Source organism: Netta rufina, assembly GCF_964035555.1.
Source record: "Netta rufina genome assembly, chromosome: 3".
Taxonomy (NCBI): Eukaryota; Metazoa; Chordata; class Aves; order Anseriformes; family Anatidae; genus Netta; species Netta rufina.
Window position 1 is genome coordinate 44999786 of NC_140125.1, and position 14891 is coordinate 45014676.

Here is a 14891-nt window from a genome sequence, read left to right on the forward strand (position 1 = left end):
CCCGCCTCCCGCACGCCCAGCGCTGCTGCCGCGGGGCTCCTGCAGGACACGGGCAGGACCCGGGCAGGAGAAGCGCCCCCGGCTCCCGGCAGAGCCCCCGCGGAGCCCACCCGCCCCCTCAGCAGCCCCCCTGCCCCCGGAGAGCCCCCTCCTGTCCCCCGCTCCCCCACACGCACCGGCCCCCTGGCGGAGCCGGCCTGCCCCTTTCGGCCGACCCAACAGGCTCGGCAGGTAGCCGCTGGAAAACAACCGTGTTATGTGGTGAAATAAGCCCCAAAAAGTCGCTGCCCCAGTGTAAGGGCTCCACCCGGTAGGAACAGGGAGCGTGGCGGGGCTGAGCTTGGAGGATGTACCCCAAACGCCCGAATAAAGGCATCGCCCACGGACTGAAGCTGTGGTGGCTTTTTGTTTTGTCTTAGGTGTGCTGCCCGGTGAAGAAGAACGATCTCAAAAGATCGATGAATTAGGATAAGCGTGGGGTGGAAAGTCAGGGAAGAACAGTGGCAGTAGCGCATGTTCACTGTGTCACAGCACTCCTGTTACTACCGCCTCTGTCACTGAGATTAAGGAAGACAATTGTGCACTGCTGAGTTTCCACGTGGCACTGGCCTCTTCCATAAATTATAAGGGATTTCTGACAGCCACAGCACAAGTCTGCTCATGAGTTTATTATCTAGAGCAGGAGTGCAGTACAAAACCATCATCTTAAAAAAAGTTACCAAACTGCCCCCCTTTTCTGAAATCTTGCCTTATGACCAGCTTGTGCCAAGAGCATGGTTCTTTCTAACCTCCGTTCTTCTCTCCAAATCTGTTTCCTACTACTGTATTTACAGGGACAGCCTGTGTGAAAGCAGCCTTCACTCCAGCACCCTGTTTACTGTTAGCCTCGCTGTGTGCTGCCGGCTGAAGTCTGTTATTGGCCCCAGCTGGCTGGAGCTGTACACCAGCATTCCCCAGTACATCGGTATCCCAGAGGGGAGCCCATCACTGTAATACAACATCTTCAAAATATTCCTGACATAATAAAGAATTTCATATGCCTTTCCCGCAGCCGGATGATAGCTGCAAATTGTAGGTAGGTTGCAACTAAAAAAGTTTGAAATTATAAGAGACTTGATTTTTGTCAATTATGATTTCCAACCTGTTTCAGGTACTTTCAGACATGGAGTTCTCCCTATCTGCTATTCTGAGCCTCATTTTGTTAACCCATCCATAGAACCTGCAAGTTTCATTGCAGGTTATAGATTAGACTACAAACCTGCTTGCCTACCACCACCTTATTTCTCCCTTCCAGAGATCTCTTCATCCTCTGTACAAGCGTACTCTGTATCAAGTCCTAACTGTGTGTGGCAACATACACAAAAAGGAGGCTTACCAAAGACAAGTAAATATATTGAGACTAAATCTGTTTTGCCTTTTGTGCTGGGTAGTCGCACAAGAAATTTTATGATCTTCAAAATATATTATGAAGTCTCACAAATGCTGAGGTTCAGATTAATGGGTTTCCATTGCTTAACCTATTTTTTCTCCTCATATGTTCTGTAATATTAATAGATAAGTGGTTGGGTTGGGCCTGCAACGCATCTGTGTTCCCATTTTAAAGCTCAAACGATAGCTAGACCAGTTGTCTAAGATGACACAGGAGAAGATGAAAAATGATAATTAGATTTCTCCACATATCTACTTCTAAGGAGATAATTACAGTTCTCCACGTCCTCACATACCAGTCCAGTTATATAATCTTGTTCTGTTTGTTAAACTTGTTTGAGAGCATTATTTGACTCCAGCTCACTTTCTTAGTCATATGTATCGCCCAGAGAAACAAGCCTTTGAAGCACCTATGCACACACACGTGGATGCAACACACGCTTTGCCTACCTTTGCTTTCATCTGCCACTAACAATCTTTTTGGCTGTCAGCAGGGGGATGGGTATGAGCTCAGGCACATGGGTAAAAATGAATAAGGAGCAGGAAACCTGGACAGCTGTACACAGCTTGTTTGTCCAGGTGATTTTTCCTCTTCCCCACCATCAATTCTCTACTCCCTCTTATCAAAGCCATAAAGCAAAGCCATAAAACAAAACAGCTCTTATTTTACAGTTCCAAGAACTTCCTGGTCAATACCAAAACAGATTTCCCCCTTGTCAGTGAATTATAATAAAACGTACAGGTCTAAAGGAAAGACCAGTGTTTGAATACAATCAAGGCATCAGTTTAGGAATCTTTCCCTGTTTTCTGAACCTTTCCCCATTATGTAGAAATAAAATGATTCTTTTCCCCCCAAATGATATCTAATAGATATTTCTGATGCTTTTAGACCTTTAAATAGAAGGCATCATAGAAGCAAACAGCGCTTATTTATAATGGGGCAGGGAAAGGTACTCAAGGAAAAGTTTGGTGAAATAACTCAATTCTTTCAATAAAAGCTCACAAACTTTACCCTTCACAAGCTTTACCTTTCACTTTCCCCTTAATTAGAAAGAAACACCTAAGTTAGGCCTTAATGTAAATTCTGACCAAGAAAGTTTAAAATGCATTCCCATTAGTACCCACCAGACAGATGGTCAAATTTGCCTTTATTACAGCTTTGCTGATGAATTTTAGGTCAGCATATGAAATTCTTTTTTTTTTTTTTTTTTTTTCTCATGAGTTTCACTTCCTTTCTGAAAGTTATACCAAGCCTTCCTGATGTTTAGCAACACAATGAAGCGCACTAATGGCTACTAACATGGATTCTAGCCATTTTCTTTTTTTTCCTAGATTTGCTTTTTGGATATACACATTTTGTACCCCATTGATCAAATATATGTACTGGAATGTATTTAATACTTTACCTACAAACAAGCAGGAGCAGAGAATACTAGGCTTTAAGCAAACTGTGCTCAGATATGGGCAGCCTACTTGCCTTCTGATACTTGAGGAACAGATATTGGCTTCAGGATACTGCACACTGGATTCTTCCCTTGGGTGGGAGGTGGGTCAGTTTTTCCATCAAATTTAACCTTGACATCTCTGTAGTTCCAGCACAAAGCTCCATGCAAAGACTGAAACGGATCCTAGACCTACCAACTCAGACAGACCCAAGTTAGGGTTAAAAAACATCTTTAATGCTACTTATTCCTTCCTCCTGCCTTCACACTTAACTTCTGCTTACATGTATAGTAACAATACCATAAGCTAGCAGAGAGTAACACTGGCCACAGGTACAGATTGGGAGATGAGTGGCTGAGAGCAGCCCTGCAAAAAGGGGGTGGTCAGACACTGGAACAGGTTTCCTAGCAAAGCAGTTGATTCCCCGTGCCTGTCAGTGTTCAAGAGGCATTTGGATAATGCCCTCATCAGTATGCTTTAATCTTAGTTAGCCCTGAAGTAGTCAAGCAGTTGGACTTGACCTTTGTAGGTTCCTTCCAACTGAACTAGTAGTTCTAGTTTGTTAACTAGAAGTTAATACTATAATAGCACTTGCTCTTGGAGACATACTTACTACATGGGCAGCAAAACGTTCTGGCAACAGATGGTAGAAGGCGCTAAGTGGAAGAAAAGCACATTCTTTCCCTACTCTAATATTTTCCAATATGTAATCTTAGAATACAAGACTTAATGAAAAAAGTTCCTGTGGATAGATACGCATCACCATTTTAGTTTGATCAGGAGCACACTTTTGAAGTGGATCTCCTCATCTTCTCCACTTACCACATTTTTTTTCCCACCACAGGAAGGTCTCAGAATATGTGTTGTTTCATCCAAGAAGTCCAAACCAGAAGGTGCATTGCTAACACGCATTCCAAATGTAGTGAGCAGTCAGTTCACAAAACAGACAAGTATAGAAAAAGACCTCAGAAATTAATAGTGTGGGAAGTGTTCTACTTATACTGGGTGGGATGTGCTGCTTCCTAATGTAGACATAGTACACATTCACTTTTCAGGTTTCATTTAGAAATAGCTCTAGGAAAACCCACATGAACATTCAAGACTCCAGCTACCCATGGTTGTCCTATGCTGCCAGTGATCAAGTTAACAAATATTGAATTTAAATCGAGTCCTCCAGTTGGATGTCAGTACTCAGAGTAGCTCTTGTGGCTTTTCCTTTTTTTTTTTTTTTCCTTCTTGCTCCAGGACTTACACACATCTGAGCATACATACACACACAGAGCCCACTTTGAATCCAATACAGAATAACATTGTGTGGAATAATCAACAAGCACTTTCCCTTCAATAATCTACCCTATTTTCAGCCCCATTATTAAAGTAGTTCATGTATATCAACATCCTTGAGGCTTTGCTGCTTTTCTTTTTTTTTTTTTTTAATTAAAGAGGGAATTTGGAATGCATCATGCTGTAGCCAGAAAAAAAAAAGGTGTATGCAGGATATTTTCACCTCTCCCTTGGAAAATAACTTGTTCTTTACACTATCTTGTGCTGCATGATTGGGACAGATAGTTGCTATTGCACAAAGCCCTAAACTCTGGAAAATTGGAAGATCATCAATATTAAACAAGTTGAAATCTATATCTAAAACGGAAAAGTTCTGTACATTTTCAGAAGTGTTGAAAATCAACACAGAAAAAAACCTGAAGTCGCTGAGGAAACTACATATTTGTCCCAACATTGCTTGACCTTTCTGAGTTCATTTAACCTGAGGAATAGACGTAAAGTCACAGAGCTCAACCTAAAACGAGTACAATACAGTTAAGACTCACTGGAAGTAATACGAGTATGACAATGAGAAATTGGTTCATGGTATTGTCCACATTGTCTGAACTGAATTAGCTCTACCCTACAGGAAGTCTGTCTTTCCATCAGTCCCCTTCCAACAAAAACAACCCAGGGAGCCCTAGATTGTTCTCCCAACATGCTCTCAAGTTTGTTGATATCTTTTGCCAGATACCGCCACCAATGGGTATATGGAAAGAGAAACTAATGCACTGCTGCTGTGTTTTTGACATTTACTCACCGAGAAGCTAACCCTGAATGTCATTTGTTTGTTTTTGTTTCCAAATTATGTTCTCCTAAAATCCGTTCCTTTAAGCTGACATCTGTTCCTTCACTGGATTACATTACATGAAATGCCTGTGTATTTACCAATTACTCACACATTTTCTCGAGGTTTTCCATGCAGAAGACAGAGGCTTTGGAAAAAAAAATTAAAAGGGAAGTCGCACGATGGTATTTTCAATGCACTTTTTTTTAAAGTAAATCTTCACTTGCAGAGCATTCAGAACATAAGTGAGATGGAAATTTCTTCTTGCTCTTCATTTTGCCCCCCTCCAGACAGCTGTATTTCTTGTTAGAGTATGTCAGGATACAAGAAGTTAACTGTTTTCCTTTTTTTTTCTTTTTTTTTTTTTTTCTTTTTAATATTACTGGTCACAAAGATTCCCTTTCCTAGTGATCATTACTCAAATAAGTTTGTGTACTCTATTTATCGAAAAAACAAACAATAAACCCAGTTTGACCATATTTTCCCCTTCAAAATAATTTAGGGAGCAGCATATCTTGGTCTTTTATTTGTATAAATTACACAACAGCTATAGTTTTTTTTAGACAATAAGACGAGTCTGTATTTAGTACTTCAATCATCGTTCTCAGGGTAGGAAAAGTCTCTGATACTGATGGTAGACTCTTGTAAGAAGGTGAAATACTGAAAAAGGAAAAAAAAATATATTAATCTTTTGCTGCACTAAAAATAATTTCCCTGAAAGTTAACATATTAGCTTGTATTTCTGTTCAAACACTTCAACACATTTGGGACTCGAAGCCAAGAACCTGTTGATCACCACCAGTTCTTGTTTCTCTTGACTCCTCACTTCAGGAGCTGCCCTCACTATACAGACTGAAAACAATCACTAAATAAGAGCCTTCTGAAATGGCAGAACTTAAAGCAGAGTTTTATTGCTCTAAATCTTCAAACCTTACTTACCTTACGCACTATAATTTCTATACCACAGACAAATTAGCTCCCCAGGTTAATTATCATTGTATAATTACTTCCAGCTATTTGGGCTGTGGTTCCACAGATACTTTTCTCAGTATCAAGCAGAACCAGCTTTAGCATTTTCACCACTCTGGCTCATTCCTCACCCATCTCTCAGTTGAGCCAGCAAATCCTATGCTGTGAAACAGTCTCAGTTAAAAATAACCTTGTCAAAACCAAAAATTATTTTCCTGATCTGGTTTGCTATGAGATCCCACACATAATTTCAGCAGTACAACTGAGAGGGTCAGATACACATAGGTAGGGTTGGAATAGTTTAAGCTGACTTTGCTCCAACAAGAAAAGATAACTTTTGTGTGGTAAAGGTAGTGTGAGGAACTGGAAAGTTCCTGTTAGGCCAAAGCCTTCTCTTCTCCAGGCTAGGTAAGCCCAATTCCCTCCTGTTGAGACATGTGCTTCAGCCCCCTTTACCATCCTGGTGGTCCTCTCATGAATTTGCTCCAGTTTATCCTTCTTTACTGTACCAGCAGCCCCAAAACTGGATGCAGGTGTGGTCTAAAGTACTGAATGGGGCAAAATCATCCTCACAATCTAGGGCAGCCCAGGATGCTGCTGGCCTTCCCTGCTGCCAGCTCACATTTAGTTTGTTTGCTTTCCTAGGGACCAAAGTGTGGCTGACCAGCCTCTAGTTTCCCTGGGTTGTCCTTCATGCCTTTTGAAGGCAGATGCAAGATTTTCTTTCCTGAAGTCACCAGGAACATCCTCAGATCCACATGACCTCTCAGAGATTACAGCTGACCTTGTAAGGACATTGGCCAGTTCTCTCAGCACCCTTTAAGTGACTTGACCCTGTTCTGAAAGATACTAAAACTGTTTTTTTTTGTTTTTTTTTTTTTTTTGTCTCTAGCCCCATTTTTAGATTTTGTATGGGGAATATCCACTAAGGGACAAATCAAATGCAACAGTTCTGTAACACTGACAAGGAATTAGCATGTTCAGTAGTCAAAAACCACTCTAAGAAAAATCAAAACTTTTTTTTTTGGCATAATACAGAAGTCATACTGTTATATTAATGTAATACTGCATATACAAAACTTCCATTTACTTTGAAAATACTTATTCTTCAAATTAAAATAGCACCAACAGATAAGTACATCACTTTCAGTGTATAGGTTAGAGATCCATAAGAATGGAAAGAACCACCAAGTTGAATCCTCCCCCCTTTTTCCACTCAATCTCAAGATTCATTAATAATAACTACAGGAAAAAAAAGGCAAATTGGACAAAACGAAGAAAATATTAATTCAAGGAATTTTCTCAGTGGTAACACATGATGACTGGATGTGTAGACAAATGTTCTATTAGCCTAGGAAACTGTTTACAAATTAGGATTTGTTAAGACAAGATTTGAAAGTTAAAAATAGACTGGATCATTTGTTAAATTCATAATGTCTAAGTCACTTCTTCAGCATAGGCTTAAATTTGACTTAAAGTCTTTCATATTCTACTACCCCACACCCATCCTCCTCCACCATCAGAACAAAAAAGATTTACCTTTTTAGGTTCATCCAGCTCCTTGCTATTTTGCTAAAAGCCTCAGATCCTGGTGCTGTCATTGCTTCAAAATCAACAAGCTGAAAATGCAACAAAATTGAAGAGATCTTAAGAAATGAGAGAAGTTTCAAGTTCTCTAATTCCAGGAAGTTAATCCCTGAATATTCTTAATAGATAACTTCAATTTTAAAAATGCGTTTTTCCTTTTGTGACATAATACAGTTTCTCCCTCTAAGCAAGATGTCTATACTACTCAGTTGGTGACAGAAAATATGGACCATCTTCAAAATTATTATAATGTCCAATTAACAAATAAAACTGGGATATTTCACATTTTCACACACTGTATCTGCAAAATATCATACCATAGGAATGGTAGACTTATACTGGATTTTCCAGGCATTCTGTATTATTTCTTTCCACAACAAGTTTTTAGAGTTTAATTACAAACAGCGAAGAACTCTGGAAACTTCATATCTACAGCTCATAGCAAGTTTTCAGCAAAGCAGTGCTCGAAGACGCTGCTTCGTTAAAACTGTTTAGTGAACTCTGGCTGAATTTACGGAAGGGTTCCAATCAAATGTTTCCTCTGTTCCTGGTGGGACAGGAGTAAGCTTGCTAACTAATCTGTGCCCAGGCTATTTTCTCCCTCATCACCAAACAATTTGGAATAGCAGCATGCATGCCAAGCACTGAATCTGACTGTGGGTTTGCATTCCTGTCCACAATAAATAATACGCAGTCCATGGCTACTGCCAGACCTTCCAAGGCAGCAACAGGACGCTTGACAACTACACATCCTTGGCTTCAGAGCAGTCTGATATTGCATGCTGTAATAAGCTTGGGACCAGAAATCCCCCTCTAAGAAATCTGTCAAGAACTCCAGGTTTCATTTGACTAGAAAAAAACAATTTCTTGCAGCTAGTGAAAACCTTCCTAAAAATGGTTTTGTTTCAATTCAGGTGCTATTTCAGGAAAAAATAATTTTAAAAAGCCTCAAACATAAGAATTGCCTTGAAGTCTTCCATAAGACAGAAATTCTGGTTTTTAGTAAACATGAAACATCGCTTGACCACTTAAAATTGGTCAGCAAAATGCACTACCTTATTAAGTCCTAAGAATATGCATTAAAATAAAATAACAACAAAAAAACACTCCACATAAGTAAATATTCAACCTTAGTTAGGGCTCCTATAAAACACTGAAGATATCAGCTTAGCAGCCCCCTGAAATTGAAGTTTTTTTTGCTATCTGCTCTTAAAAGCAGCTAGGAGTACAGTACACATTCTTTTCATGTCCATGTTTATGTTTTTGCTGTTGTTTTTAATATTATCAGCCTTCTAAACTCAGTACTAAAAGGACAGACGTTATTGTTTTCAGGATTTTCTAGAATAGAAAGGAAAGTTGCTCTTTCTTCAGTTATCCACACAGGGTATTTCCTTCAACACTGAGTCTCACTGAAATTTTGCTGATTCTTTTGACAATACATTAAAGAAACAGAGGTGCTCTCTCTCCTTTCACGCTGAGGAGGTGATACAGCTAACAGACCATTAGCTGAATAAAGAAAGGAAAATGGAGCAAGGTGTTATAATATTTAAATGCAATCCAACCTTTCCACTGACTACATTTTAAACTGCTTTCAGAGGAGGAGGAGGTATTACGAGAAACTGCAAATACGTTTTTTGATTGCTAAGCCCTAAGTACTTAAGAATACATTGAGAGTAAAGAAAGAATTTCTGCTGTGTGTCCAGAAGAGCTGCTAATTCTGCCTAAGTATTCTCAGAATCCTTTTCAAAGAAAGCTGGAAAATGCAGCTCAGCATACAAGAACTGCTTCCCTTCCAAAGGTGTAATTACTGTGGGACACAAGCTGCTACCATTTGACTAAGCAGAGTTACTGTATATACAATTGCTAAATCTCACCTGCTCTCAGTTGAGCAGTGGAATCTTTAAAACTCACTAAGTCTACCTCATCTCCAGTAAATAAATGTGTAACTTCTGTTCATTTTACAGCTCCTTCCTCAAGTTTACATGCATTTCTTCCTCCACCAAGGCTGGAGCAGTGCGTTTTGATACTTGCCTTTCCTTTAGGAATTTTTCCTGATACTTCTTTTCCACTTGCCATTAGTGCTCCCATGATCACTGAATAAGCTATTACACTTAAAAAAAAAAAAAAAAAAAAAAAAAAAAAAGTCAAAGATTTCCATAGCATTCTTTTAGACTACAAAAAGCACAAATTGTGTATATTGCTGTTTCACAGAAGGTTAGCAAAAGTTACAGATGTGGTTATTTTAGAAATAAAATAAAGTGCAACACACTTAAGAAGTGAAATCACTTATTTTCCAAAACCATTGAAATAAAGATCCTATGAAGTTTAACTACTAAAGAACACTGTTTCTACAGTAGTCAGAATTACAATTTCAGAATTGTGAGTTCTTAAAACTCCACACAGCTGAATACAGAGCAAACTCCTGTTTCCAAGAAGCTTAACTGTAGCCCAGAAGTTTATAAACTTTACTGCAACAGAGCTAGAGGCACTGTAGGACCGAAAGGGATTCCCCTGCCCCATCTGTTCAACTTTTTTTTTTTTAATTGTGAAACTCAAACAATTTCTTTAATCTTTTCATTCTGCAAGATAAAGTAAAAGGCTGATTAAAGATACGAAAGTCTCTTGATTATTTGTTTATATTCTACTGAACTGTGTTTATCAATAAGCTTAAAACTCGTAAGTGCTCTGTGGAAAAGAGATTAGTAACATTCAAACCTGGCTACGTGTATGACTTAAACTAGAATTTCAGTTGAAGAGATCAATTAAATATGGAAAATTTTATTCTAATGTTTCATTTGGTGACCCTAACAGCTGAAAAAAATATTAAAAAAAAATGCAAAGTAAATATTATCTTAAGTTATACCAAAGTATATTTCATATACAATACATGTTTCAGTAAAGCTTTGAATTAAATTACAGTGGCCTAACAATGTGGACTAAGAACCCAAATGTTACAATTTTAAAAAGATACTTTTAAATCCCTGAGCTGAAGTCCATAAATACTACTAGCCATTTTAAATATACATGCAGCTATGAATAGTTACTATCAGCAGTTACGTACTAGCTTTTAAAACACTACAAAATCAGTGTTCATCATCATGGCAGCTAAAATAAGAAATGGTACAGGACAGACAGTCCAACTTCTATTTTTTCATATTAAAAATATATTAGGATACTGTAATACATGGACATTTTACAGTGTGCATCCAAGACAACAGATGTGATAAAAAACAATCACTAACCTAGATCCTCTTGAAAGTGGCATTAAATTATAGAAGTAATAAACTAATGACAGGATCAAGTTGCACACAGCATCTGCTTCCTAAGCAAAGACAAAAAGAGAATTAAAGATGGTCTAATATCCAGATGTTACCATATGTATGAACATATATTTGGAAAAATCTTGCAGCACTTTTAGAATAACTGTTTCAAATGTGAAAAATATCAAGCTGAAGCTTGATTAACATATATAAGCAACTTATTTTATTATACCTTTCAAATTTAGGTGAAACTGTTTACCTATACTGTGTTAAAGGATGAAAAGTGGAAAGTGCAAGCTTAAATCTGGCCAAATTCTCATTACAACAGAAATCAACATGAACACAATTTTTTTTTTTCCCATGACTCCACGTTACTTCTCATCTTACATCCAGCAACTATAAACCAAATCTGCATATGATCTTAAGTAGTGCTTATCAGAACAATGAAACAGTGATGACAGACCCGTGCAAACAAAGGAGAAAGAAATATCCACTACTTCTGTAGCAGAACACATTGTGATATCAAGACCTTGTCTGGACTCTCTCCAATTACTGCAGCAAAGCAGAGCAAATTTAAGTAGCAGACAGAATGATGGCAATTTCTTATAATATTTGACATAACTGGATTTAAAGAAGCAGTCTATTTTATTACTTAAGATCTCTGTCAAAAAGTATTAAGACATTGACTGTTAAACACAAGGTATAAAAACATAATAGAATTTTATCAAGGAACTCATTGTTTCCATTAAAACAGTCTTACCCCCAGCTCTGCAGACAGAATTAAAATTTTTCCTTTAGCTGTTAGATCCTTATATAGAGCGTCTATTTCTGCATGATACAGCTGTGTTCTTTCTTCTGTTGTCTGAGTTTCTACTGAAAATAATATGTTTCCAACTCTATCAAACAGATTAAACAAGAACATAATTATTTTTTTTTGCACATACACAGGCTAAGTAACAAATGTGTAACAGTTAAATACTACATCATAACTTTTTCCTATATTTTTCTTTATATTATGTGCATTGTCCCCATTTTAGTTTAAAAAAACACAAACATTGAAATTAGAAACATTTTGCCATGTTGTAAGTTTATCTGAAAGAATACATCAAGATGCTATCCAATTTTAAAACATATTCTTGGCTTTGAGACTCCTGTATAGAATGCAAAATACAGTTTTACAAACTTAAATCTACCAAAATGGAATTGTTTTGGTATAAAAGCATGACTTCAAACTATGGATTAAAACAGATTAATATAGAAGAATATTTGTAAGAAGTAAATGGTATACCATTTTACTAATACCAAAATATCTTTCTAAAATAGTGAAGGCATGTTTTGTTTCATTTCAGTGTATACAGGCTTATGATTTAGAATGTAAAATTAGAAGTTAGGAAATATATTAACACTTCAGAATAGAAGTTCAACTTCCATGTCCCAGTGTTAGAAGCACTCAAGTTCTGGGAAAAAATCCAATGCACAGAATTTAAAATCCCATAATAAACCAACAGCACGAGCTGTCTAGTCAATCTTTCAGCTGGTAGTTGGAAGGGGTTTCTGATTAGTTCTAATTAGATTCAGATTAACGCTCTTTGAGAAGACAAGGAGTCAGTATCTATACAGTGAGAAATTTGCTATCTCACTCAATGAGATAAGCCTGAGGTCCCACCTGAGCATATCCTCATAGAAGAATAACATAGTCTAAACTGGCAGAAATAGGTCTGCAAACATCTCAAAAATACAGAAAATTAAAAGGCCAAAATCCAAATAGAAGAGCCTTTTCCATGCTTTGGTCAAAGAAATTTCCATTCAGGACTTCTCAGCCTCCATAAAAGACAAGGTCTCACAACAAGAAATGTATTTTGATATGGATAAAGAATGGCATTTTTCCTCCTTTAGGCTTTTTATATTTTAAAATGAATAACAAGGTGTCTCTTCACTTATGTTAGAGAATCATCTCAACTGAATTCCACAATTACTGTCCATATTCCCTCTCTGTCAGGGGACACAAGAGGAATCAGAAGTGCTGAAATAAAATTTAAAAATATGGTGGCAAGAACGTCACCAGTGAAAAACAAAAGCCACTTGATGCAAGTAGAAATGGCATTTGCGAAGATAAATTGCCAATACTTCATCATTACTTAAGGTATTTGAGCCCCCGAAAACATACTTATCTCCTGTTATGGTAATCGTGAATCCATCATATTCTTTTCCTTGATCCTTAAGGCTGGGGACTTTTGTGTTCACAGTAAACCCATCTCTTGTTTTACTGTTAAACTGCTTTCAAGAGAAAAAGAGAAGTAATATTAGAGTAAATGCAAAGAGACAGTCTGCCTCTATTGTTTTGAAACACTTAAAACTGGAATAGAAATGAAAGTGGACAAGCTGGGTGAGCAGTACAAAGAGTTACTGTCAACTACATTATTTCATTCATTCTTCATTTGCTACTGGATGGAAATCTTAAGTACCGAATGAGGCATTTTGCCATTCAACTTTAACTATATAGTGAATATAAAACTGCCTCATGTGTGAAAAGCAACTGTAATTTGAACTGTACAGATTTCTCCCCAAGTTGCATGTTGACAGTAACCATTTGGTGTAACAATGTAAATGCAAAAGCAGGAATCTGAAAGTCTGCTTTTTATGTTTACACTAAGAAGTAGTTGTATTAGTTTAACTGTGGATTCCAGAACACAATCTCATAGCAACACTTTGTTAACTATGATCCAATTTCAATTAATGTTTATCCTCATCAGAAGGAAAAATATCACAGAGTTTAAGAATTTTACAAAGCTACATTATCTAAATGTAGCACTGTAGCCAAAGAATTGTATAAACCAGGCAAAACTGTATTTAAGTAAAGCCAAAAGCCCAGCTTTTGACATAAACATTCCTCAGCTATCTGAATAACCAAACTGCGTCAATATTAGCAGGCAGCTATTTTATACAGGCACTATTAATGACTATTGTGCAATAGTGTTGAATGAATTACTAGGACAATTATTTATTTTAAGATAGAACTTGTGATCCAGAATGTTATGTTTAAAGAGAATCCGCATTTATTTTTAAAGAAACAAATCTAAAAGCCTCTAATGAGAAATAGCATTCCACTTAGATGCAATTCAGAATAGGATACAGTTGATTCAAACCAGAGCAAAACGTACAGGTTATGAAAACCAGGAAAAATATTTGCTGCCAGTTCTTAGAAACATTTATAACAAACTAGGTTATGTATAGTCCACTATGTTTATACATTTTCATCATTGTCTTGGAGTAACCTGTATTTTTAACTCCAGTAATAGGATTTCTTTTCTCTTTTTTTCTGGCTTATGATTCTATAGTAGCCATAAGAAGTGCTCTACAGGGCTGTTATTTGCACTTTCATGTGGCAATAGGCAACACAATCACCTATCCACCCCAATATCTACAGTCTCTTCATCACAAGTTTGTTTAGGTTTAGCTGGTATGCATGTGGATTCCTCTTCAAAGGCCAAGGACAAGACAGGAATCTAAAAAGGACAGACTTCCAAAACTATGAATTTTGTAGACCCTTATATTTGTAAAACCTATTAAAAACGCCACAGAAAAATTCAGTGCTTGAGCTATGTGGCTTCTGTGAAGATACCTATAGTGCACAAGTGAGGAAATTCAAAACCAGTGTATCAGCAGTAGCAGCAAGGTAAACAAATCTTCTGAGGAACTGTTCTGTGGCAATCAGTCAGAGTGACTGATCAGCAACAGCTTGGTATCTGCCCATGAAACCACAATGCAGACGTACCAACAGAAAGTTAGGAGTTGGTCTCTATTTGGAATACATATTCCTTCCCAAATTTTATTCTATTCTAAATGAAGTTCTGTTCAATCTTTTAGCAATATATACTTTGTAATGGTGTTTCCCCAAACCCAAATATTTACATAAGGGTCATCCTAGAGTAATTTGAAAGGACTGAAGGGAGAGGGGAAAACCCGTTACTTAAATCCAGCTAAAGTCTCATTGCTTAAGTTGAGATCATAATATAACTCATTTGGCATGCCTTATGATCCGCTGTCTTTCTGCAGATACCGTCACCAACAAATAGTAAAAATGCAGGTTTCCC

At 37.4% G+C, this 14891-nt stretch overlaps 1 protein-coding gene across 3 annotated transcripts in view; it reads right to left on the reverse strand.

Moving 5' to 3' along the window:
• Window positions 1–5502: 5502 nt before the first annotated feature.
• The window catches only part of TTC13 (tetratricopeptide repeat domain 13), a 38363-nt gene continuing 28974 nt past the window's right edge, over window positions 5503–14891 (reverse strand). For 2 of the 3 annotated variants that reach the window (XM_084283710.1, XM_084283708.1), the window contains exons 18-23: window positions 12965–13074; window positions 11558–11693; window positions 10780–10859; window positions 9569–9647; window positions 7490–7569; window positions 5503–5641 (exon numbers count right to left, since the gene is read on the reverse strand). In XM_084283710.1, coding sequence (XP_084139836.1) covers window positions 5518–5641; window positions 7490–7569; window positions 9569–9647; window positions 10780–10859; window positions 11558–11693; window positions 12965–13074 — 609 coding nt within the window. In that variant the 3' untranslated portion in view covers window positions 5503–5517. The remainder of the gene's footprint in view (window positions 5642–7489; window positions 7570–9568; window positions 9648–10779; window positions 10860–11557; window positions 11694–12964; window positions 13075–14891) is intronic. The other variant, XM_084283709.1, reaches the window with a different exon arrangement.